General features: G+C 38.8%; 1 protein-coding gene across 2 annotated transcripts in view; it reads right to left on the reverse strand.

The window, feature by feature from the left end:
• AP3B1 (adaptor related protein complex 3 subunit beta 1) overlaps positions 1–27,329 on the reverse strand; it is a 348,039-nt gene that overhangs the window by 257,968 nt on the left and 62,742 nt on the right. Inside the window, exon 1 of one of the 2 annotated variants that reach the window (XM_047731750.1) lies at positions 25,479–25,755. The exons of the other annotated variant lie outside the window; for it this stretch is intronic. Coding sequence (XP_047587706.1) covers positions 25,479–25,606 — 128 coding nt within the window. The 5' untranslated portion in view covers positions 25,607–25,755. Of the gene's footprint in view, positions 1–25,478; positions 25,756–27,329 lie in introns of those variants that run through there. 2 annotated transcript variants of the gene reach the window in all.

Here is a 27,329-nt window from a genome sequence, read left to right on the forward strand (position 1 = left end):
ACTTAAGAGGTAGGAGAGCTTTAACATTGTATAAATTACCTCTTTTCTTAAAAAACAAAACAAACAAACAAACAAATCTATAATCCAGGGGCACCTAGCTAGCTCAGTCAGAAGAGCATGCAACTCTTGATTTCAAGGTCATGAGTTCAAGACCCATGTTGGGTGTAGAAAGTACTAAAAAAATAAATAATAAAATGTCTATAATCCATAATTCATTTAAATCTTTCACTCCTTTTAAAAACAATGTAAATTAAGGGAATGATTAAGACTATACAGCCTTATACACTATATCGGTGATACTCAAAGTGTGATCCAAGAAAGTGCAGTCCAAGAACCATCACTAATCCACAAATTCTTTTTACTAATCCATGAGGAGACATGTACAGAAACTGAAAGCAAGCAAAGGTAGAAACTTGACAATAATTCAACAGTATAATGTTATATCTTTTGAATCTAATAAAAAAAAATTGGGGCTTGCATTTTGCATGCTTTCTTTCATTCCATTTTTCCAGTAATTTATTTCTTATTGTATTTCACAGAAGATCCATGATGGACTAGAAATTTGAAAGAAAAAAAAATAATAATTCTTTCATCAGTTTGCAAGCACTGCAATATATACAATCACCTTCGTTTTCCTCAAAACATTCACCAAAATTTGTGTACCATAAAAAGCAACACCTGAAACTTAAACCCAGGAATGACGGACTAGGGAAAGTAACATGGAATAGCAATTTCCAATTAAAGGTATGTCCCCCAAACGACATTATCAAATCTTCGAGAGGAAGGTGGGCCTTTTCAAGCCCTGCCAAAAAAATTTAAAAATTCTAAAACATAGGCACCTCTGCATGATTTATGAACCACTTAAATGAAAAATGTTTCTACTTAAATGTTACACTGTACAAATAGATATGTTAAAAAAAAAAAAACAGCTGGGAACAAGAGTCAGAATTTACTTTTTTCTAGTGCTAAGTAGCCAAAGGGAATGGCCTTCATGATACATTTATGTGCACAATATAAAAACGTATTAGGGGGCGCCTGGGTGGCTCAGTGGGTTAAGCCGCTGCCTTCGGCTCAGGTCATGATCCCAGGTCCTGGGTTCAAGCCCCACATCGGGCTCTCTGCTCAGCAGGGAGCCTGCTTCCTCCTCTCTCTCTGCCTGCCTCTCTGCTTACTTGTGATTTCTCTCTGTCAAATAAATAAATAAAATCTTTAAAAAAAAATAAAAAATAAAAATAAATAAAAACGTATTAGTAACTTACAGTTCAGTTATGACCTATACTTTCCTTGGATGACACTCAAAACACTGTATAGTTTTAGGGACAAAGTACTGACTTAATAATACAAGAGTAAATAAAACAAAAACTCCCAACTACCTAATCATCCATCTATTAACCCCCTAAAAAAAGAACACAAATTATCCAAGTAAATATGAACTTTTCCTTCTATATTGTTCACAAAACTAAAAAAGGAACAGTGTACAATTGCCATCACCACTTCTTCAACCTTGGGTAATTTTTTTCTCTCTTACTCCTCCATTAAAACTTCTCTCACAAAGGTACAACTTCCTAATTTAAAAACCCATGCAAAAATTCCATGAATACTTTTAAATTATTCCTCTACATTTGATATAATTAACACTACTCCTCCATTTTAAATTCCCTCCCCTCTCAGATTCTGTAACTCTACTCTCATCTGGCTACCACTTACATTTGTGCCACCCCAGTAAACAAAAATGATCAAAATCCTCACCCTTGTAGAGTTTTCATCCTAACAACTAAAAGAGACAAAACAACAAACATAATAAATAAATTTTAAATCATGATGTGATAGGAGGGAAAAATAGAGCAGAGGGAAGAAAATGCAGTAGGAAATGGAGGAGGCAATTTTAAAGAGGGTGGTCAGAGTAAGCTAAATAAAGAGACATCTGAACAAAGATTTCCAAGTAAAGGAGTCAGCCATGCAGACACTGGCAGTGAAGGGTATGGAGGAAGAGCACTCTAGGCAAAAGAGACAATGAAAGGGGAGTAAATAATATGTTTACTCCAAATGAAAAAAGGAACCACTGGAGGGCTTTGACTAAAGGAGAGCCATGATCTGGTATATGTGACAGAATCATTCTGGCTGCTATGTTTATAATACACTGCAGGGATTTCCACATCTGCCCATGGGTCTGTAAGAAACTAAACCTGCCACAGAAAATAAGTATAAAAGCTGGAAGAAATAAGTAACTTTCTGAAGGCACTAGAAACCAACCAACCAATGCAGTCAGGACTTAAGGGGCCAAAATCCTGCAAAGAAGAGAAGCAGACAACAAAATGAGCTCCTTATTTACACCAGTTTTTTCCTTGAATATATTTCCCAAACCGCCATTTGGGAGACTAGAACTCAACAAGAAATGGCAGTTTTAACAGACTGAGGAGACAAAGGTTGAAGTTCATAGGTAATAAAGGAAATGGAACTTGAAGGGCAAAATTACAATCAGTGAAAAGGTACACAAAAATCCCTCCAAGTACTCATCTATATTTTCACAGGGCATGATTCCAGAAAATCCAGCAGAAAACAGTTCAGAAGTTAAATATCTGTGCAGGGATTTCAGCAACTATGCACTGCTATGTAGAGGAGTTGGAATTCAAGTCTCTGGCAAGTACAGAGGTATGGTATATATATCCCAGCCTTTCAATTAAGATTTTAAGAATTTTTCCAAAGTAATGAAAGATATAAGCCCACATATTTTAAAACCTGAAGAAAACAGAAAACACACACACACACGCAGAGAAAACTACTCTAGGCATAGTGTGGTCAAGCTGATGAAAATCAAAGAAGTGAGAAAAATCTTAAAAGTATGCAGAGAAAAAAAGACATTTCCTTAAGAAAAAGGTCTGCAGAACTTTTCTGTAAAGGACCAGATGATAATTTTTCTAAAAGATTTATTTACAGAGAAAAATCAATAAAACTTATGGTTAATATGTACTTTGAATAGGTTGTAATGAAGACTTAAATAAAGTACTTATTACCACGTCTAGCAAGTTCATTAATTCAATATCCACATGCCCCAGAAACTGTTCAAAATACTGGGATCCCTGACTTCTTGGGACTTACATTCTAAGTTTGAACACAGGATGGGTGGGAGTAAGAGGAATGACAGAAATGACAGAAGAAGGAAAGAGGAGGGAGGGAAGGAAAAAGGAAGGAAAACAACAAAAGTGGACAGAAAGACCATACAGCAGTACTGAAAAAAATTAAAATAGGGTAATGAAATAAAGTAAGACTGGGTGATCATAAAAGTCCTCTCTGGGTAGGTAATCATTTAAGCTGAGGTCTCAAATGAGGAGAAGGAGTCAACCAAAGGAATTCTGCCGGTACTATGGCAAAAACAAACCTGGATATATGAGGATCCAACAGAAGGTCTACAAAGGATTTATAAATGAAGGCTATGGTTGTTTTCTCAAGCACACTTAACACCTTACAGGCCCATAAAAGGCACACAATAAGTATTAGTTCAAAGAATAAATATTTGCTACATACTAACATGTTCGTTAGAAACAGAAAAACTCCAAGCTTTCCCTGGATTCTCAAAAGGCTCCATGACCCAATAAAGGTTAAAAACTAGGATTACATTTTCTAGGTATACATCCCATGCATACAAGTTTCAAAAACCATGATGCCACACATAGATCATAGCAAGTCTCCATGTTTGCCAAACCTTTTATCAATGACGTCAGCTACTTGCTTTCTTGGAAGGCAGCACAAAGTAAGCTCTACTTTCGCTCAAGATATTAGGATGTCTTCCAGAATATGACAACTCATCCTTAAAGTTTTCAAGAAAATCTCACAGAGCACTGAGCCAGCTGAGCTTATATGTGCTGAGACAAAAAAATTGATTGGCACAAGGAAAAGTTTCACTGTTGAAGAGCAATATAAACCAAAAATGCCACTTTCTATAAAAGATAAAAGACTAGGGGAGTCTCAGAAGCAAGAAAAGAAAAATATAAACAAAGTTTTAAAACTTTTACACCAAAAAAATGCCACAAAGTAAAAAATGAGTAATTATCTTAAATTATATAGAAGCCTTAAGTAATCAATTAAGAGCTGACCAACAGGGAAATGGATAAAAGACACTTAAAAGTATTTACTGAAAGAATAAACCAATAAATATGAGGAAAAAGACTTAATACACTCACAATCATGAAGACTCCATGTAATAACATTTTGCACTATAAGACTGGCAAATGTTATGAAATTGGATGGTACCCAGTATTGGCAAAGGTGCAAGAGAAACAGACTTCACTGGTGGTGGAGGGAGAAAACTGGTGCAACCCATCTGGAAGGTAATTTAGCAATATCTATCATAATTTAAAATGCAATAACCTTTGACCTACAACTCTATTTCTAGAAATTTTTACTACAAATAGATAAATTCTCACACATATGCGAAAGTTTATGTTACAGTATTGCTTATATTCAACAAAAAGTGAAATCAATCAAATGCCCCTCAAAATGAGATTAAAGGGACGCCTGGGTGGCTCAGTTGGTTAAGCAGCTGCCTTCGGCTCAGGTCATGATCCCAGCGTCCTGGGATCAAGTCCCACATCGGGCTCCTTGCTTGGCGGGGAGCCTGCTTCTCCCTCTGCCTCTGCCTGCCATTCTGTCCGCCTGTGCTCGCTCTCTCTCCCTCTCTCTCTGACAAAAAAAAAAAAAAAAAAAAAAAAAAAGTGAGATTAAATAAAGGGAATAGTAGGAAATATTATATAGTGATTAAAAAAACACTGACATAGTTTCATATGCTAATATGGAAAGGCCCCCAAGATGTATTAAAGGATAAGCAAGACACATTAGAGAACAGTATATATATTATCATTTGGTTTTTTAAAAATTTCCTGGAAGGATACGTAAGAACTTTCTCATTGTAGTTATCTCTGAGAGTATGGGAAAGAGTTATGTATTTTCCACATTACTGACTACCTTGCCACTAATATGCCTTGCATTTCTAACATATAATTAATGTATTTAGCTACCTGACAGTGGTATTGTTTTCTATAACTTATAACACCACATTATTTTAGGACCACAAAGTCTCTGTGACACATGTGTGGCTTTATTATTCCCACTTGATAGATAAGAAAATTGAAGCTCAGGAAATACAAGACAGCATACAAGCAGAAAATTATACAGACATAAGAAATTGTGAACTCACACAGCTTTTAAGTATACACCACAGAACTAGGGAATGGCAAAGCAAGAAATTAAATGTGAGTCTTGTTTCGAAATCCAACATTCTTCCCATTTACCACATTGCTGTCAACTTCTGTTATAATTCAAAAACTATAAAGTAATATCCTGTAAGAATAAAATCTACAACTAACAGTGCCATAGTACTTCCTCTCTAGTCTATAATCTACCACAAGACAACTGTTGTATATATTTTTTCTCTTAAACTCACAATTTTTACAGAAAGAAAATTGATCCCTGGAACCATAATGAACACTAATTCTAACTATTCTCAATAGTAGTCTAAAACATCTGTGATACACTTCTGTATAAGTCAAAATAAATTTTATTTTCACTGACATTACTTTGACTATATTTGGTTAACTTTGTCTCATGTAGATTCATCAGCTCAAAATTAATTAGTATTACAGAACAGTGTATTCCATCCAAACAATTCATCTTTGTTGGCTCACATGCCTCACTGCTATTGGCATGCCCCCACAATAACGGGCATGGTGCCACAGTAACAGATGGGCATAAACACAGACATGCCAAAGAATCAGTATGTGCATCAAGTTTGAGTATTAGTATTATTTTCCTCCAAGAAATTCATAAACTATAGTAGAATAAATATAAGTGTTCTACAACTATGTTAATAAGATATGCCAACTCAAAGCTAGATTAATTTTTAAATTCTTAAAAAAAACCACACACACAATTTTCCAAGGCCACAGAAGGCAAGTTTTCCATCTGATGAGTTTGGATCAGTCTTCTGTGTAGGGAATTGAGGAAACCAATATGCAATCTCTACCTTAGATAAGCTTTGTCCCTGAAGCACTTGAAAATCTCACTAAAAAGTTTAGTTTTCAGAAGTCACATGGCAGTGTTACAAAACGTAAAAGTTCTAGAGATCTATCATATGACAATATGAATATACCTAACACTACTGAACTGTAGCTGGGGTTAAGATGTAAATTAAATGTTATGTATTTTTTACACTTTTTTTAAAAAGTCATGTTTCCTGATGTGGGCTGTGGAGGACTTGAAAGAGAATAAAGGTCCTATAAATTACTATTTGACAGGAATAGAATCTAAAAGTACAAATCACCTAAATTTACATGATTATTTTAAATTCTGCCATCTCTTGAAAAGAGTGTCATCTCTTCAAAAAATTATTTCTATGTGATTTTAAATTTTTGAAATATAAAAAACACTACTGACCAAATCACACTGAAAATTTTTATAATTTTTTACTACATTAATGAAAGGTTTCAAAATACTAAGAATGCAAAAGAAAGTAAGAAAAAACCATTTGTGGTCACTATCATCCAAAATCCTTTGTTAAAAAATAATAAGGTACCAGTATATACAGCATTCTGTGTGTGTGTGTGTGTGTGTGTGTGTGTGTGTGTGTAAACAAAAACATCTCTGACTTCCAGGCACATTTTCTCTTTGAAGAAATGTTCAAGTACCCAATCACCTTGAGAAAACCAATCTATTATTTTTTAATTGCTGATATTGTTAGATAGCCAGAAATTATGAGAACTATGTGTTTCTAACTTTATTTAATTTACTATCAATTAACCCTAGCACTTCTATAATATGTACTATTAAATAATAGTCATCTATTTTGATTTTATTAAAGTACATAAAAGTGTGTGAAATTCTTACTGCCCCCAACAGTTTTGAGTTTATATACTCAGAAGAGTGTCCCATGCTTCTGGATTTCAAGGACTGGGTAAGATTTCAATAAAAATTCTGGACAATGAAGGGGCGCCTGGGTGGCTCAGTGGGTTAAGCCGCTGCCTTCGGCTCAGGTCATGATCTCAGAGTCCTAGGATCAAGCCCCGCATCCGGCTCTCTGCTCAGCAGGGAGCCTGCTTCCTCCTCTCTCTCTGCCTGCCTCTCTGCCTGCTTGTGACCTCTCTGACAAATAAATAAATAAATAAATAAATAAATAAATAAAAATAAATAAATTCTGGACAATGACACACAGTTGCCCACTTTGTGGTATCCCACATAAAAATATAACAAAAACTTCTCTCTATGGACACTATTATTTCATATATGGAAAGAGGAAGTATGTTTGCATTCCTTTGATTACTAGGAGCCATTTGTATTTCTTTAGCAATCTAACTACTCACACTATTTGGGGCTAATGTTCTTTGGATACTATGCTTTTACCTTTTTTTCATTCCCAAATATTTCTGGGCCAATGTTATAATGACCTTTCCTATTACCACAAACCTATCTCAAGAACAGATTTTTGACAGAATTTCATTAAATCTAATGACAAGTGCATTTAGTCACAGACAATATGTACTGCTCTCTCACCTCAAAACATTCCCAAATATACACTGACAGTTCTGAGCTCTTTTTTTTTTTTAATATTTTATTTATTTGACAGAGAGAGATCACAAGTAGGCAGAGAGAGGGGAGGAAGCAGGCTCCCTGCAGAGCAGAGAGCCCGTCACGGGGGGGGGGGGGGGGGGGGGGGGGGGGGGGGGGGGGGTGGTGGTTGTTTCCATCCCAGGCCCTGGGATCATGACCTGAGCGGAAGGCAGAGGCTTTAACCCACTGAGCCACCCAGGCGCCCCTCTGATCTCTCTTAACTACAGTCCAACATCACCAATGAAAATATCTTTCTCCTTCCCAAAGGTCCTCTCAACCCTTCCCCATTTCAATCAACAGTTCCCACATTCTTCTAGCGTGGCTAAAAACCCAAACTTCTCGATTCCTTCCTCCCCTCAACCAAATCCAGTAAGACCTCTAAATTCCCCTTTCATAATGTGCTCACAACTTCCTTCCTCTTCGTACCCACTTACACCAACAGACTCCAAATCATCATCACATTACTCTTGGACTTTTATAACAACCTCCATTATGGTCCCCCTCTGCCTCCAGATTCTTTTCTCTGACTTATTCTCCACACAACTCCAGATTAATCTTCCCAAAACACCATAGCAAAAGTCACTTGTAATCATCAACTCCTGTTCTTAGAACAGAAGTTAAAGTCCAATTTTCTTCACAGTCTAACAACTACTTCTCAAATTTTCCGCTGCTCTTTTCCAGGAACTCCCCTCTTTATCCATACTGCTTCATTCACTGTTGTCAGAAAAAAAGGCAAAATATGTTACCTTCATTCATACTGTGAACCCATATCATACCCTACTAAGAAAAGCTTTTTTTTTTTTTTTAAGATTTTATTTATTTATTTGACAGAGAGATAGATCACAAGTGGGCAGAAAGGCAGGCAGAGAGAGGGAAACAGGCTCCCCGCTGAGCAAAGAGCCCAATGCGGGACTCGATCCCAGGACCCTGAGATCATGACCTGAGCTGAAGGCAGCGGCTTAACCCACTGAGCAACCCAGGCACCCCCTACTAAGAACATCTTTCATCCTCAAGGTACCTGACTGGCTTAATCAGTAGCACATGCAACTCTTGATCTCAGGGTGTGAATTTGAGCTCTGCACTGGGTGTGGAGATTACTCAAAAATTAGATCTTTAAAAAAATTTTAAAAAAAAGAACACTCTTCATCCTTTCCTTCCTTATATTAATGCCTAAATCAAAGTCCTACTCTCCAGCAGCTCCAAGCCTTCACAGACCATTGTCTCCTTCAATATCCTGGAGCACTCCTTATTCCATTTGATACTAGGCAAGTATTAACTTTTTTCTTAATGTTAGCATTCTGACACCTCAAATAGGAATTTTCTAAGGGCCTCTTAGCCCTGGTTTTATGAATATGTGAATATAGTATTTTACCAATAAAATTCAATGTATTAACCATTAGTTTAAATTTAAATGAGAACACTGTTAGACAAATATGAAGTTACCTGTCCCATGTTGTAATGTTCACGGTTTTGGGGGGGGAGGGTTGTTAAAGATTTATTTATTTACTTACTTGAGAGAGAGAGAGTGCAAGCAGGGAAAGTGGCAGAGAGAGAGAGAAACAGGCTCCCCGCTAAGCAAGGAGCCTTGCTTGCTAGTCCTTGGGACTTGATCCCAGGACTTGGGATCATTACCCAAGCACAAGGCAGATGCTCAACTGACAGAGCTATCCAGGTGTCCCGACACAACACATTTTTAAACCAGTTTTTATGATTTAACAAACACTGCATTGTCATATAAGTCACTATTAAAATTGGGTCCTTGTGGGGAAAAAAAAAAAAGAAAAGAAAATGTTTTGCAAAGTAATATATGACCAATGGAATACTGTTTTCAAAGAACAAATATAAAAGTCCTGGAGTTCCAAAGCCAGGGAAGAATGAGGGAATAGCACCCACGAACCCAGACAACATGCAAACCACTTCTCTATTTTGGAAACTAAGAGACCCTACAGATAATTACACATATGGGATCATAACAGAACTCAAAAAAAAAAGGAGAAATAGTACAAGTATGTAGGCATGGTATCCTATAAAAACCGAAGGTGGAATCCAAAACAAGTGAACCTAAGAGTATCTGGATGAGAAAGTAATAGGATACAGAGGAGAGGTAGCACTAGTAAGCAGAAGAGTGGTCTGGTTGCACCCTGAATTTGGTGCAAATAATCAAGGCAAAAGAGGCCTGGGTTAAGGAGAATGTGAAGATGTCTGCAGTGTGGGGTTTAAGGATGGGGGAAAAAAAAAGTACCAAGTCTATCGACAATGGGTGATTTTGAACAGAAAGAATCTAGACTTACTTCTGTCACCAAGGTTCCACAGGCAGGACAGAAGACAGGACATATGGGATGGATGGCCAGCAAACTACAGAATATGAAAGTACTCTAAAATATAAGGTATTCTTACTGTTATTACTACTATTACAATGCTGGTTTGTGTCCCCAATCCAAGAAGAGACAAAACAGAGAAGCCACTCAATAAAGGCTTGACATAATATGGCGATGGTGGCATGGAATAGGAGCAGTGAGTATCAAAAGTAACTGTTAGGGGCACCTGGGTGGCTCAGGTCATGATCCCATGGTCCTTGGATCGAGCCCCGCATCGGGCTCTCTGCTCGGCAGGGAGCCTGCTTCCTCCTCTCTCTCTGCCTGCCTCTCTGCCTACTTGTGATCTCTGTCTGTCAAATAAATAAATAAAATCTTAAAAAAAAAAAAGTAACCGTTATTGTCTCCCATAATTATTTAAGTACATTTAGTTATGTACTGTCCTGTTCCCCAACTTTAAGGGGGTTATTCAAGTATTCATAATAGAGAGCAACCCTTTAAAATTTTAATGGGGAAAGGAAAAATAAGGAAATTAAAATAAAAGCAAGAGAAAGGCTAATATGCCACAAAGCTCCCTACACTTGCTAGTCACACACCACAAATTTTGCTCTAAGTTTTCTAACAGTCCCTGTGTAAAAGAAGCAATGATATTCACTGTTGGTAAATAAGGGGGGAAGGAAGGAGCAGAAGAAATCGTTACTTCTGATACTAGACTTAATGCATTCATAGCAAAAAAAATCTTCAAAAATAAACACCATTGAACTTAACTACTTCTTTTATCCTTGCTATTGTGATTTGCTACTCTTTACTCAAGACATTTTAGCCACTAGTGATTATTCTGAGTGACTTTCACATCCACTTGGATGCCCATCCAATACTCTGATTTCTAAATTCCTGTCCTAATCATTTTTACTGATTCTCAGCTCCAGGCAACTTTCAGCCATTAACTGCACAGTCATACCCTAAATCATACCCAAACCTTGTGAACACCCAAATCTATTCAATCTCTGAAATATTAAATTCATACAACTCTTTCTGATCAGTCTCCTCTCCTTCCAGCACTCTCACTCAGTTATTCCCACACCACCTATTCCTTTGACTTCTTAAACACTTCTGGTCCCCTGATACTCTATTTTCTTCCCATCAGCCCTCTACTACCTTTACTCTTCTTCCCACTCCAGCTTAGATCCCATCTTTAAGTACTTCAACATCTTTCTTACCAATATCCTCAACTTCTTGCTGAACTGTCATTCATAGCACCCACCTAGCTAAACCTCAATCCTGCCATATGAACTGACCATTTTCTTCATATTTATGAAAGGACTGCTGAGTGCTACTAGAGAAAAAGATCAGACTGTTGACAGTATAAATCAATGATTTCTAACCTCCACTAGGCAACCCCTCAGTATCATCCCACAAGCCTTCCTGGTTTTCTGTCAGGACAAGCCTTCCCCATTGGCTCTACCAACTACTTCAGACTTCTAAAACATTCATCCCTACCACTTCCTCTCCCACTAATCAGACAATCCAGCCATTTTCCCCTCTCATTCTTTGACAAAAGACTATATACTTGGCCTCCAAATCCAACCTTTCCTCCTTTTCTTTATCATGCTCTAGACCTCCCTCTCTTGTTTTCCAACACCATTCTCTACTGCCTCCTTCCAATCAGCATTTAAGCATTCTCAGCTCTCTCAATCCTTAAAATAAAAAGCTCCTTAGATTCCATGTTCCTATAATTCTACCCTTTCTCATCCCCCTGAAAGCCAAAGTTCTTTGGAAAAGTAGTGTTCCTTTACTCACTTCTCACCCATTTGTCAATCCACTGCAATCTTATTTCTCTACACTATTGTCAGCACTACCACCAAGGTCACCAACAAGTGCCTTATCACTAAGTCCAAGAAAAACTTCCTCTCAATTTATTTTACTGGCCTATTCACCACAGCAGCTCATACTGCTCACCACTTACCTCCTTCCCAAAACACTCTTTCTTTGATTTCTGTTTAAGCAAAACATACCTAAGTTCCTCTTCTTTTAGGAAAAATGAGAAAGGAGCTCCTTCTTTAAGAACAGTTTAAAAGTAATAGAATATCTATCCACAAGACTGAAGGTTAAATAAAAAGTTTAAAACAAACACATTTTTGGGACGCCTGGGTGGCTCAGTTGGTTAAGCAGCTGCCTTCGGCTCAGGTCATGATCCCAGCGTCCTGGGATCGAGTCCCGCATCGGGCTCCTTGCTTGGCGGGGAGCCTGCTTCTCCCTCTGCCTCTGCCTGCCATTCTGTCTGCCTGTGCTCGCTTGCTCTCCTCTCTCTCTGACAAATAAATAAAATCTAAAAAAAAAAAAAACAAAAAAAAAAAAAAACAAACACATTTTTACTTCCCTATACCATCTAAAATCATTATTCCCAAATCCTTGATATCTAAACAGAACTCACCTAGTGCTTATTAACTTCTTTTACTTTTACATGGTGCAAATTAAAGATACTCCATATAATTCAGTAGTTTTAAATGCTTGTGAAATATGATTCAGTAAAACAATGGTGTGAAACTTAATAATACCTGAAATTTAGCTATATACTTTCATTTGTATTATGGTAATTGTTCACTTTTCTAAAAGTTTAGTGCTTCTTCCAAGTTAGTGGCTTAATTACAATATGTCCTAAAAGAACTATCACTTTAAGAAATGAACAGACTCCATATTCTAGTAAATAAAAAGAACAAAACATAATACCATATTATACTATAAAAGCATACAGTTTGCTTTTAAAATACATAATATACATATATGCAAAAGAAAAAAGAAAAGGGAATATATATTATGTTAATGGATTCTATCTGGATATTGAAATTAGGGGGTTTTTTCATCTGTTTTCGTTATTTCATATTCATATGTATTTACTGTGTCTGTTGTTATTTTTTCATCTGTATTTGCTAAATTTCCTATAAGGATAAGAAATATCAGTCCAGTGAGTCTTTAAATCAAATAAATTTGTTACTTTACTTGTAACATCACAAGTTACATTACCGATGTTATATCACTCATTTTTCCTCCTCTACATCAGATGGTTCTATCAGCAAACAGGATAATACAGTTTTTCCCATTAAAAAAAAAATCCCTTGACTCATTAACATTCCTTTCCAAGTACCACTCCATTTCTCTGCTCCCCTACCCTAATACATACTAATACCGAGTCCTCTTTTCTCTCAAGCCCAGTCCACTCAGGCATTCAGCCCCACTACTACACCTAAACTACTTGTCAAGGTCACCAAAACCCTCCATGGACAAACCCGAAACCCACTTGTCAGTTATCATCTTACTTGGCACTGTTGGTACTATTTGACCCAGTTGCTCCCAGGAATGCCCCCAGGGCTTAGTACTCTGATCTTTTCTCTTCCTACCTTCACTCCATTGGTGTCTCATCCAATCCACGGAATTTACTACCATCTATAACCTGATGACTCCCAAATATAGATCTCTAATCTGAAACCTGCGACTCATTCACCCAACTGCCTATTTATCATCTCCACTTAGCTAATAAGCATCTCAAACTTAACATGCTCAAGCTCTTGATTCCTCTTTCCTTTAAAAACTTCCTTTTCACACATCTGGATTTTAGTTGACAGCAAATTTCAAACTTAACAGCTATTTGGGCAAAAAGCCTTGTGTTCATCCTTGATATCTTCTTCCTTCACATACCACATCCAAATCATTAGCAAATTTCATTGGTTCTGCCTTCCAAATAAATCCCGAATTTAACCCCTTCACTCTATTAACACCAATCTGATTTGGTCATCATCTTCACTTACCTGGATTATTGCAACAGTCTCCTTGTCAGTCTCCCTACCCTAGATCTGGAGTCTATTCCTAGTTCAGGAGACAAAGTAATCCATTTAAAAGCTAAATTGGATCACCTCACTTCTATGTTCAAAACCTTCCAATACCTTCCCTTCTCACTCAGAGTAAAATCAGAGTCCTCACAATGATTTACAAAGCCCTATGCAATCTGTTTCCTTACCTCTTTGACCTCCTCAACTACCAACTTCCCCCTTCCTCTTCATTCACTCTACTCCAGCCATATTGGCCTATCTGTTGATTCTCACACAGGTCAGATGTCCTCCTACTTCAGGGGCCCTACATTTGCTATTTCTTCTGACTGAATAGTCTTGCCAAGACAGCTGCTTATCTCTTGCTCACTTTCTTCATGTATGTGCTCCATTAACAAATTCTCAAGGGTACATTTTCCTGACCCTGATATTTCAAACTCCAATCCAATCTCCATCCTAACCCTTTGTCCTCAATTCCTGCTTTACTTTTCTCCACTGCACTCCTTATCATCAAATGATCAACTATATAGTGACTTCTTTATTGACCATCTTCCTTCCACTAGAATATATGCTCCATGAAAGGAGGCATTTTTTTCCACTACTTAATCCCCAGTATCAAAAACAATGCCTAGCATACAGAAGACATTCAGATTTGTTAAATCAGTAAATTACTAATATAATTTTTTTAAGTTATTAAATAAACACTGGAAATGTACAAGCAGGTCCCAAGCACCCCACAGATTGTAACCTTTTTGAAGCAGGAAATATAGCTGGTATACAAAGGGCACTTAGCTGAATGACTTCTATATGTCCATAATGCTCAAAACCCTCCACTGGCTGCTCCTTTGACTCAAAATCCAAAGGCCCTACACGATCTAGCCCCCCATCTTCCAATCTGCTACTTACCTCTTTGCCCTCAAAGTACTAACTTCCCCCTCATCCTTCATTACCACATTCCTAATCTAGGCTTTAAGAAATTTTGAAAAAACCCATTCCTAGAGTAAAGCTGGGTGATGTGTAGCTCTGCCAACCCATGATTTGGAACTAGCATTATTTATGCATCTCTCCCTTGCCCAGCTACCATGCCAACTCGCTCAACTGAAAGACTGAAGACACTGGCCTTCTAATTAGATCAGATCCTATCAGCAATATAAATAATCAGCCCATCAATAGCAGACACTTACTATAAATTGCTCATTTCTCTATACCTATGAACTCTTTCCAACTGATAAGCTAAGTAAGTCTTACCTAAATATACAAGTGAACGTTATTCATAATAATATGAAATAAAGGAAAATCATTTCCTTCTTGATTATTCTACTTTGGGTGCTTCACTTTAAATTCAGAATTTGGACCACAGGCAATTTGTTTTTGTCAGTAGTTCATTTATATATACAGCTACAATACTGTCAAATTATTTCACTATAATACATTTGTCATTCCATGATCATTTGTAACTTTTCATGCAGTAAAAAAGAACATTTCAACCAACCATCTGTCTCCTTTTTATGTTTGTTTTAATCATTCGTTCTAGTAATGTTGTTCTAAATTCTAAATACTTTTTAGAAATAACGGGCGCCTGGCTGGCTCAGTTGGTAGAACATCTGATTCTTGATCCCCAAGTTGGGAAAGAGTTTATTTAAAACAAACAAACAAAAACCTGCCTAGAAATATGTCACATCTTGGAATTTAACTGTAAGGATTGGAATTTAAGTATTCCATATTTTCTCCTTGGATTTCACCAGATCAAAGCTCTTAACATACTCCAGCAAAAGATGAATATTTCTTGGCTGAGCATTTATAAGGTAAATTATAAAAGTCAGTTATAAAAAAATTATAAAAGGTAAAATATAAAAGTAAATTATAAAATCTCCAAGAAGAAATGCAAGCTAAACAATAAAATGGAGCACTTTTATAATCTGTTAGAAAACAGGAATCTGCTTACAGGCAGTATTTCATCATTTTGTTCAATGTGGTAAAATCTTACTTGATTTAAAGTATATTTCAAAAATTAAATTATAAGAACCCTACTGTACCACTGAAGTGACCATCCTTATGTAGTTGTCCTTTTAATAAAACTAGAAATCTTATTTATATGAAGATTAAAAACAACCAACTCATCTAGCTGGGAATGTGATGCAGATACCATTATACAGTTTCTTCTTCCATTAATAGCCATCTTGGAACACATGGAATTAACTAAGTCAAAAATCAATAAAATATTGAAATTGCCTAGAATTTTATGCACCCTTTATAAACAAACAAACAAAAATGGATCCAACTTACATATATAACATGGCAAATATGTTGTTAAAGACAGTAATATATTTGGACATATGTCCTTCAAATGAAGGACAACAGTATATAATAGAAATCCTAAGTGGAGGGGCACCTGGGTGGCTCAGTGGGTTAAGCCGCTGCCTTCGGCTCGGGTCATGATCCCAGGGTCCTGGGGTCGGGTCCCGCATCAGGCTCTCTGCTCAGCGGGAAGCCTGCTTCCCTTCCTCTCTCTCTGCCTGCCTCTCTGCCTGCTTGTGATCTCTGTCTGTCAAATAAATAAATAAAATCTTTTTTTTTTTTTAATTTGACAGAGAGATCACAAGCAGGCAGAGAGGCAGGCAGAGAGAGAGGAGGAAGCAGGCTCCCCGAGAGAGCAGAGAGCCCGATGCGGGGCTCGATCCAAGGACTCCGAGATCATGACCTGAGCCGAAGGCAGCGGCTTAACCCACTGAGCCACCCAGGCGCCCAATAAATAAAATCTTTAAAAAAAAAAAAAAAAAAGAAAGAAAGAAATCCTAAGTGGAGTGTATTTTCATCCTTGCAATCTGGACTTATGAGCACAAGAGAATTTAAAATGAGAAGCCTGTGCCTCTTTATAATATGCTACAGCTCAGGGCTCCAACACTTCCAGCATCTCAAACTAAAATGTTTGACATTTCAAAATTCTAGCATTTCTATTTTCTTCAGAAGAGCACTGTTTATGTAAGTGAAGGCTCAAAATAAATACCTCTGTAGGTATATCACACTGAAAAGTTGAGACATATTATACAATTTAACATTAACTATACGCTGATACACTGATAATACTATTACCTCACTTTCAGACTTATCTCATCAACTAAATTTTAAGTTTCTTAAAGACAACATAAAGGTCTTATAATCGCTTTGTATTTTTGTGCTGAAAATACAGAAGAATGAAATACACATATGTAATAATCCCAAATATGCAAGTAAATATGCCTTTGAACAGTTAGAAGAGAGACTTTAAAAATCCTGATTGTAAAGTTCACTCAAAACTTCATGACATTTTCGGGCGCCTGGGTGGCTCAGTGGGTTAAGCCGCTGCCTTCGGCTCAGGTCATGATCTCAGGTCCTGGGATCGAGTCCCGCATCGGGCTCTCTGCTCAGCAGGGAGCCTGCTTTGCTTCCCTTCCTCTCTCTCTGCCTGCCTCTCTGCCTACTTGTGATCTCTCTCTGTCAAATAAATAAATAAAATCTTTAAAAAAAAAAAAAAAAAACTTCATGACATTTTCAAGTCAATCAACCCTAACACAGTAAAGACTCAAACAATGCCATGAAGAAAATGCCTATTCTGGAACTATATACAATTAAGTCAGGGTGATGCAATAAGATACCAATATTGTACAATACAGTAAGGATACCAGACAAGGTTTTCCTTCCATGGATGGTCCAATGAATCAATCACACTTTATTTTTTAAACTACACTAGTTAGGGCATCTGGGTGGCTCAGTGGGTTAAAGCTTCTGCCTTTGGCTCAGGTCATGATCCCAGCGTCCTGGGATCGAGCCCCACATGGGGCTCTCTGCTCTGTGGGGAGCCTGCTTCCTCCTCTCTCTCTGTTTGCCTCTCTACCTACTTGTGATCTCTCTCCGTCGAATAAATAAATAAATAAATAAAATCTTTTTAAGAAATAAATAAATAAATAAACTACACTAGTTACAGAGACAATAAATATCATTAGAATCTGAATCATTCAACTGAATAAAGGCCATGAAAATATTTATAAGAAAAATTATAGGGGCACCTGGGTGGCTCATTCAGCTGGGTGTCCAACTCTTGATTTCAGCTCAAGTCATGACCTTAAGGTTATGAGATCAAGCCCCACATCAGACTCCGAGCTACTCACGGGATTTGCTCTCTCCCTCACCTCTCTTCCCCTGCTCTCTCTTTCTCCCTCTCTCAAAAAGAAAAAAAGAAAAAGAAAAATTATAAGCCAAACACTTCACTCATCAATTATTCCTTCACATAGGTACATCTGGGTGGCTCAGTTGGTTGAGCCTCCAACTCTTGATTTCAGTTCACATCATGATCTCAGGGTTGTGAGATGGAGCCCCACATTGGGCTCAGGCTCCCTGTTAGACATGGAGCCTGCTTAAGATTCTCTCTCTGTCTCTACCCCTCACCCCACCTCCTGCACATGCTCTCTGGGGGGTCATCATCCTTCACATAAATTATACTACCTAATAGCAGCTGAGCTTATGGATAGATTCTTTTTTTTTAAATAAGCTCCTTGCCCAACACAGAGCCCAACTTGGGGCTCAAACTCACAACCATGGAATCAAGACCTAAGCTGAGATCAAGAGTCTGGCGCTCAACCACATGAGCCCCCAAGGTGCCCCAATAGATTCTTTTATATAGCAGTCAACAAATATTCATTTAGTAACTACATAACCTGAAAATACAGAGTGACTGAATGAGATAAAATTATCAACGAGAAATACTAGGACAGGTGAAAAGAAAGTAGAACAAACTTTGAACAACAGTAACTATAAAAATGCATTAATTGAAAAAAATAACAAAAATATAGTATAAACCTGAATTAAAAAATAATATGGGGTGCCTGAGTGGCTCAGTTGGTTAAGTAACTTCCTTTGGCTCAGGTCATGGTCCTGGAGTCCCAGGATCAAGTTCCACATCAGACTCCCTGCTCAGCAGGGAGTCTGCTTCTCCCACTGACCTCTCTTCTCTCATGCTCTCTCTCTCTCAAATAGATAAATAAAATCTTTTAAAATAATAATAATAACAATATAAATAAAAAATGGAAACAATCACACAAAAAAGTTTGGAATCTCTTAAGAGATACAATGACTCTTTTTAGCATGCCCAAAAAAATAGGTTACTACTTATAAAGTACTAACATCTGGGACTTATTTATCTTTATTTTTAATATAGTAAACTCAAGAACATCCTTTAAAAAGTTTACTCTTATTCAGCTGCACTTCCACATGCCTTCTTGAATGAGAGAACAAGTGGCAGAGATAACATTAAATTTGCTGTAATTACAGAGAAACCACAGACTCATGTAATCAGTCTATAAGACTCCACTGATAAACACCGATACAAAAGGTTAAGGGTTTATACGTAATTTTCATGGCTGATGTTGTAAAGTTGACAATAAATAAAACTTAAGTTAAAAAAAAAAGCTAGGCTTCATTAATGCAATACAAACACACTGATGTAGCATTGACTACATCATACTACATGACATAGTATGACTACAGGAATACACTGCAGCCCCCTGTTTGGGTCTAAATCAGCTCTGTGAATTTAAACAAATGAAAAGCCCACCCCAATCTCAGCAGAAACTAAAAATGCTACCTTTCAAAGTTGTTGAGGAGGTACTGTATTGCTGAGTTACAGGTTGCTAAGGTCATCTTTTATTGTTGAAACCTAATGGCCTCTTTTCAGCCTTCATTCTAATTATCCTCATTATGCAACTCCTAACAAACAGTTGACATTTCCTCTTATTAACTATCCTCATAGCTTCCCCCACCCATTATTTTTTTTAACCCTCCTCTGGTGTCCTACCCCTCTGAGCACTGTCTTTTTCCCTAGTTCTTCCATTCAATCTTAAATGTCAGTGTTCTCTCAGGTTTTGTCTAACTGCCTTTTTTTCTAAACAAGAGTTCTCCTGGGGCAAGGGGATGGTGGGGTTATTTGCCCATTCCCATGCTTTAATTACTATCCACAGTTCTAAATATTTATGCCCAAATCTGTCTCCAACCAAGCATGCATTTTCTTTTGCAACTCTGAGGAACTCCCCTTCTGTTCCACCTGGCAAAAACTGCTCAGTTAAGACCTAAAATGTCACCACCTCAGTGAAGCTTCCACCACTTTTCCAGTGTTAGAAATCGCTTTCCACTCTGCCATCTCATGAGAACCTCATAAAATATGCAAGTATCATAACCTTTCTAGAAAAGAGGACACTTAAGTTTGAAGAGATCAAGCAACCTGTACAAGGAAACATTACTAGAAGTGGGAAGAGGCACATAAACCCAAGCTGCCTCACTCCACATTCAATACTCTTTCTAATATGCCATGATACTCTCAAAAGAAAGGAGATTTGGAAATTTAGTAGTTTTACTATTGTTAAGAAATACTGGTTTCCTCTGTTTCTTTCTAGAAATTGTTTAATCTAGAAATAAAGTTACTAAAATTATTTTTAATTACACACAAATAACCAAATTAAGACAAAAGAACTTCTTTAAGACAAAACAGGAAAATAACTTTGAAAAAAACTAAAAGAAATAAAAATTGACAACAATTGCAAAAGAAAAGACTGCAAAGAAAAAGAACTCTTTACTAAATGAAAAAACTGAAAATCTTGAAGCCAATAATCAAATACACAGTCTTGATTAATCAATAAATGATATACAGGATCTGTTTTTCTGAAATGATCTAAAACTCCCTAATTCTGGTTTTATTTGAAGGGAGAAAGGAACAAAAAAGGTTGATAAATTAAGATTAAATTCAGAAAACAAAATCATCAATAATTCCATCATGAGGAAGTGTTTAGACATCCTTGAGATGGTCAGTGAAGGATCAAAGGACATATAACTTTAGGACAAGAGGCCAAAGAGAAGAAGAGAGAAAGAAGTCAGAGAGCTAGAAATCAACACTTTGCAGCCATTGTGGTTAAGAATAGTTCCAGAGAGGGGGCGACTGGGTGGCTCAGGCAGTTAAGGGGTCAACTCTTGATTTCAGCTCAGGTTGTGATCTCAGGGTCCTGGGATCAAGCCCTGTGTTGGGCTCTGTGCTCAGTGGGGAGTCTGCTTGAGGATTCTCTCTCTCTCTCTCTCTCTCCCCCCCTCTGCCCCATCTCCTGTTCACACTCACTTTCTCTGAAATAAATAAATAAATCTTTTTAAGAAGGAGATTTATCTGTGGTTGCTATATATCTAGAAGTTGATGAATTTAATAAAGAGCAAGACATCTGCATGGCCTCAAAGCATCCCCAATGGAATAAAGTAAACTTTTAATAAAGTTTACATAAATGACAAAATTTATGTCATTTTCTGTTTTGTCAGATTTGGGCCTGGTTTGGGGAAAGATGTACAGCTTTGACTAAGACCAGTGCTGTTGAGGTGACCAAGCAGGTTGGATTTAAAATAAAAATAGCTAACATTTATTAGCTGAGGGAAAATAATGGACAACACTTTAACAGAACACCTCCACATGTGGCTGAGAAAGCCACATCACTATGGTAGTATTCTAGTCAGTGATACATAACATGAATCTAAATATGAGGAAACACAAATCCAAGGAATTAACATGCTGTAAAATAATTGACATGTATTTTTCAAAGGTACAATGGTAGTGAAAAACAGAAGTTAAGGGGGCACTTGGGTGGCTCAGTCACTTGAGCACCAACCCCTGATTTCAGCTCCGGTCAATCTCAGCAGGGAGTCCACCTCTCCTTCTACCCTTCCCCCAACTTGCGCTCACTTGCGCATGCCCACGCTCTCTCTCTCTCTCTCTCATAAATAAAATGAGAGTTTTATTTATGAGTGTCTGGGTGGCTCCTTAAGCCTCTGCCTTCAGCTCAGGTCATGATCTCAGGGGCCTGGGATCGAGTCCCGCATCAGGCTCTCTGCTCAGTGGGGAGCCTGCTTCCCCCTCTCTCTCTGCCTGCCTCTCTGCCTACTTGTGCTCTCTGTCAAATAAATAAATAAATTCTTTAAAAAATAAAAATAAAAAAAAGATAAAACAAAGGTTGAGGAACTATTTCAGATTAAAGGAGATTAAGAGACAAAACAACTAAATTAAGTACATGATCCTGGACTGGATGCTGTACTAGATGGGGGGGGGGAACGCTAAAAATATTTACTGGGACAAATGACAGCACTGGATTAAAAGCTACAAATTATGGGCACTTGGGTGGCTCAGTCAATTAAGCGTCAGCTTTTGGCTCCGATCATGATCCCAGGGTGCTGGGATCGAGCCCAGAATCGGTCTCCCTGCTCGGCAGGGAGTCTGCTTCTCCCTCTGCCCCTCCCACTCTCTCTCTCTCTCTCTGTCAAAAAAAAAAAAAAAAAAAAAGACTATGAATTGTACTGATATTAAATTTCCTGAATATAACAGTACTGCAGCTGTGTACGAAAATACCAGTTCATAAAAAATATCATACCAAGGTATTAAGAGGAAAAAGATATGATGTATACAACCTATTCTGCAATGGATCAGAAAACATAATATGAATGTGTGAGTGTCTGTGAGTAAATAGAGAAAGAGAGAAATAAAGCAATATAGCAAAACATTTTATTTGATGAATCTGCATAAAGAGTAGTTCTTTGTACTATTCTTGCAACTTTTTTGAAAATCTGAAAATCAGATTTTTGAAAATCTGAAACTTTTTTGAAAATCTGAGAACAAGCCCCGCCTCTCATTGGGCTCTCTGCTCAGCAGGGAGACTGCTTCCCCTTCTCTCTCTGCCTGCCTCTCTGCCTACTTGTGATCTCTGTCTGTCAAATAAATAAATCTTTAAAAAAAAAGTCTTCATCAAAAGAAAAAAACTATAACTAGGTATTATGATGGATGTTAACTAGACTTACTGTAGTGATCATTTCTGAATATGTACAAATATCAAACCACTGTGTTATATACCTGAAACTAATAGGTTGTATGTCAAGAATACCTCAATTTTAGGGACGCCTGGGTGGCTCAGTTGGTTAAACAGCTGCCTTCGGCTCAGGTCATGATCCCAGCGTCCTGGGATCGAGTCCCACATCGGGCTCCTTGCTCGTCAGGGAACCTGCTTCTCCCTCTGCCTGCCATTCTGTCTGCCTGTGCTCACTCTCTCCCTCTCTCTCTCTGACAAATAAATAAATAAAATCTTAAAAAAAAAAAAAAAAGAATACCTCAATTTTAAAAATGACAGCAGAGAAACAGGGTAAGTTTTAAGTTTTTTTTACATAAATTTTGTCATTTGGTTTTAAAAAAAAAAGAATCATGATTTTATAAAAGAACGTAAACTCAAGAGAGATTAAAAGACCCCTTTCGGGTATCTCCTTGTTCCTATACAACCCCACTAGGTTGCAATTCAATGGCCAAAATGTTTCTAATTCCTGGAAGCTTCCAAGTACTACACTGTCTACAGCTACTTTTCAAAGTTTTAAACTTTTAATGAGTTTTGTGCATTCTCTAATGAAAGCACCATAAATTTCATCAAGTAGTAAGCAGCATATCCAAGTGCTTGAGAAAATGGGCTTTCAGATTAGAATGTGTTCAAGTTCAGAGAGAGTCCAATGTTATAACCTTGTGATCTTGGAGAAGTTAACCACTTGTGCTCCAATTTCTTCATCTGCAAAGCAGAATCAGATAAGTACCTGGTAACAAGCCACTGAGGTTGTAAGGAGAATTGAATGAGATAATAAATGTAATGTGCACAAATGCACAAGCACTCCATAAATGTTAGCTATTTTTATTTTAAATACAACCTGATTGGTCACCTCAACAGCACTGGTCTTTTTTTTTTTTTTTTTTTTTTAAAGAGATCACAAGTAGGCAGAGAAAGAGGGGGAAGCAGGCTCCCCACTGAGCAGACAGCCGACGTGGGGCTTGATCCTAGGACCCCAAGATCATGACCTGAGCCAAAGGCAGAGGCTTTAACCCACTGAGCCACCCAGGCACCCCACAACAGTACTGGTCTTAGTCAAAGCTGTACATCTTTCCCCAAACCAGGCCCAAATCTGACAAATCAGAAACTCTAAGAGAAAAACGCCTTAGATGTTAACAAACCGTAAAAGTAAATTAATTTTAAGTAAATCACACGCAAAACAGACTGACACAGACTTACAGGGTAATTCAGCAGCTGAACATTTTGCTAATATAAGTGTAAAGCTACAAGCTTCCTATTAGAACAACCCATCATCCAAACACACTGAATGAAAAATGAAAAGAAATTGGTTATCTTACCTGAGAACAAGGAGGGCAGAAAACTGTATTCCATATGCTGTATATAAGATTTTGGTCAGCTTAGTACAATCAAAATTTAAACCCAATGTCAAAGACTAGCAATTTTGCAAACTACCCGATTTTATTAGTAAAACTTAAATTACATTTTAATTTTACTCTTCTGACGCCCGCAAAGCCATCAGCACAGCTTTCACTTAATTCAGTATGAATCCAGTGACAGCCTATTACGTGACCCCAGACTAGTAATGAGACATTAAAAATAAGACAAATGTAAAAATGATTCCAATAAAATATAAAGTTACCAGAATTCTGTAAGTTTAAAACCCCTCCCACCAAAAGGTTTGGGGAGGTTTCCTTTTCAGTTTTTGATGGTACTTAAATATTTTTGCTTTTAAAAACTATACACTGGTTTAGTTTTTAGAGGGGCGCCTGGGTGGCTCAGTGGGTTAAACCTTCTCCCTTCGGCTCATTGATCTCATTGGGGGGGGGGGGGGGGTCTCTTCTCAGCGGGAAGCCTGCTTCCTCCTCTCTCTCTGCCTGCCTCTCTGCCTACTTGTGATCTCTGTCAAATAAATAAAAATAAAATCTTAAAAAAAAAAACAAAAAAACTATAACTGGGGGCGCCTGGGTGGCTGAATGGGTTAAGCCTCTGCCTTCGGCTCAGGTCTCGATCTCAGGGTCCTAGGATCTCAGGGTCCTAGGATGGAGCCCCGCATCGGACACGCTGCTCAGCAGGGAGCCTGCTTTCTCCCATCCCTCTGCCTGCCTCTCTGCCTACTTGTGATCTGTCTCTCCGTCAAATATATAAATAAAATCTTTTTTTAAAAAAACTATACACTATTTAGTATTTTTTAATTCACGTTACTAATTTGTAAAACTTCAGAATTTGTTCACAGTCAAATTCTAAATATTCTCTACTCGTATGCTTATTACTCTGTTTGGAATTGAGCTTTTTTTTTTCCTCTGTAAAGCAAAGGATATTATCCAAGAACATGAATGTTCGTATGAACGGTTTGTCCATTCATAAAGCGCCTAAAACACCTCCATTCTCCTACTCCACGGTCAGAAAACAGTTTCCACAAGCAACAAACACTCTAAGGCGCCCTCTTAACTCCCCCCAACACCTCTTTCACCATAACACGCCCATTCTCCAAGCTTGACCCAGCAAATATTAAATTAGCTACAAGTGTTTGTTCACAACTCAGATTCCTGTGCCCCAGCCCAGGCTAACTCAATCAGAGTCCTTAGGAATGAGATCTGAAGCTCTGCAAACAGTTTTTTTCTCACTAGAGTTTGAAAACTACGAGAAACCCCTACACACACTCACCCCAAACTCTCCAACGACTCCCACCACTCCCCACTGACCCGACCCAACCCCACCCCCCAGAGGGAAGTGTTACCGCCCGGCCCCAGTACGGTCCCAGGGCGACTTCACCCTTCTCCCGGGAGCTCAGCCCGGTGCCCGCTCCTCCCGGGTCCGCAGCTCCTCAGTCTCGCCCCCACACCCCAAACCTTTCTCCTCACTTCTTCAAATCGCTGCTAAAGAGGCCGAAGGCGCCGGAGGGGGAAATGGTTGAAGTCGCCTCCTGACCCAGTTCCGTCGCCTCCCCTCCTCCGGACTGCTCATTGTAAGCGAAGCTGTTGCTGGACATTGCTGCGGTACTGGCCGGGGTCTAGTTGGTCCTGCCGAGGGTTCTCTCTGAAGGGCTCCAGTGCCCAGGACGAGGAACAAAACTACTTCTCGAGCGTAGGGGCGCGCGCAGCCGCTTCCGGACTCGTCACGGCTCCATAAGCCGACCTGGCGGCCCACCCCCTGCGCATGCCCAGTGCGCAGGCTGGCCGGAGCCCACCGTCGGCCTCTCCAGGGCCTGACTGGATTTACTTTCTCCGGGTTTTTGAAGTGACTGAGAGGCTCTGACCCAGTGCGGAAGAGAGGTCGTGGGCGGAACGAGCTGGGCCTCTCGGGTTTTAAAGTTGTTGTTTTTTTTGTTTTTTTTTGTTTTTTTTTGTTTTTTTTTGAGAGAAATAACCGCTTGTGTCCTTTTTGCTCCCGAGCCCGGTCACTTTTACCTGACTCTTGCTGTAAACCAGAAGCATTCAGACTTCTTCTGAAATGCTGGTTAACACACCTGATCAAGTTTCCTAAATCCCTGACGATTGCTTTTCCTTTTGTGAGCAGATTTCTACTCTTCTTCCTCCAGCCCTACATTCACAACTGTCACCACGAAGCCCTCTCCCAAACCTCTCCACTTTGAGGAAACCTCTCTAGATTGTGCCTTTGGGGATCCACTGACAAGTGTTCGTTCCACTGAAAGCTCTGAATGAAAATCCAGGAGCCAGCAGTTCCCAGGAGCTAAAGGAGTTCTTCCCACTGGCCTCTGGCTACCATAAATGAAAGCCACGTAGGGTGCCTGGAGTGATGTATCATCTAGAAGCGTCTTTACCTCTTTCTTTCTCACTGTTAGCACTCCCCAACATCTATCAGGGATGTTGCCCTGAATGTTGCCTGGCCCTGCAGTAGCACTCGATAAAGCCTCTTTCCAGGCATAATCTCCCCCAGGCTGCCAGCTCAGAAAAATTTCAGCCTTCCTTATCTTTCCCTATTCTTTCTCCCTCTGGGCAGGCATTGAAACCTGGAGACCCAGGGGCCAGAAACTGTCAGAAGTCCAGTGCAACGCAGACTGCGGGCCCCTCTAGGAGGAGGGTGGAGCCTGTTCAAGGGTCAACTCCTCAAAAGGCCACACAGAAAATTATGAAATACCATTGCACACCTATTAATATAACCAAAATCTGGAACACTAAAACGCTACATGTGACACAGTAGGAACTCTCACTCGTTACTGGTAGGAATGCAAAGTGGTACAGTCATTTGGAAGACAATTCGTCAGTTTCTTATAAAATTAAAGTTATTCCTATCATACAACCCTGCAATAGCACCCCTTGGCATTTACCTAAAGGGGTTAAAAAATATACCCACGCGGGTCGCCTGGGTGGCTCAGTGGGTTGGGCGGCTGCCTTCGGCTCAGGTCATGATCCCAGGGTCTTGGGATCGAGTCCCACCCACATCAGGATCCTTGCTCAGCGGGGACCCTGCTTCTCTCTCTGCCTCTGCCTGCCACTCTGCCTGCTTGTGTGTGCGCTCTCGCTCTTGCTCTCTCTGGCAAATAAATAAATAAAATCTTTAAAAAATATTTATTTAGGGGCGCCTGGGTGGCTCAGTGGGTTGGGCCACTGCCTTCGGCTCAGGTCATGATCTCAGGGTCCTGGAATCAAGTCCCGCATCGGGTTCTCTGCTCAGCGGAGATCCTGCTTCCCTCTCTCTCTCTCTGCCTGCCTCTCCATCTACTTGTGATCTCTCTCTGTCAAAAAAAATAA

This window comes from Lutra lutra, chromosome 5, assembly GCF_902655055.1.
Source record: "Lutra lutra chromosome 5, mLutLut1.2, whole genome shotgun sequence".
Lineage (NCBI taxonomy): Eukaryota > Metazoa > Chordata > Mammalia > Carnivora > Mustelidae > Lutra > Lutra lutra.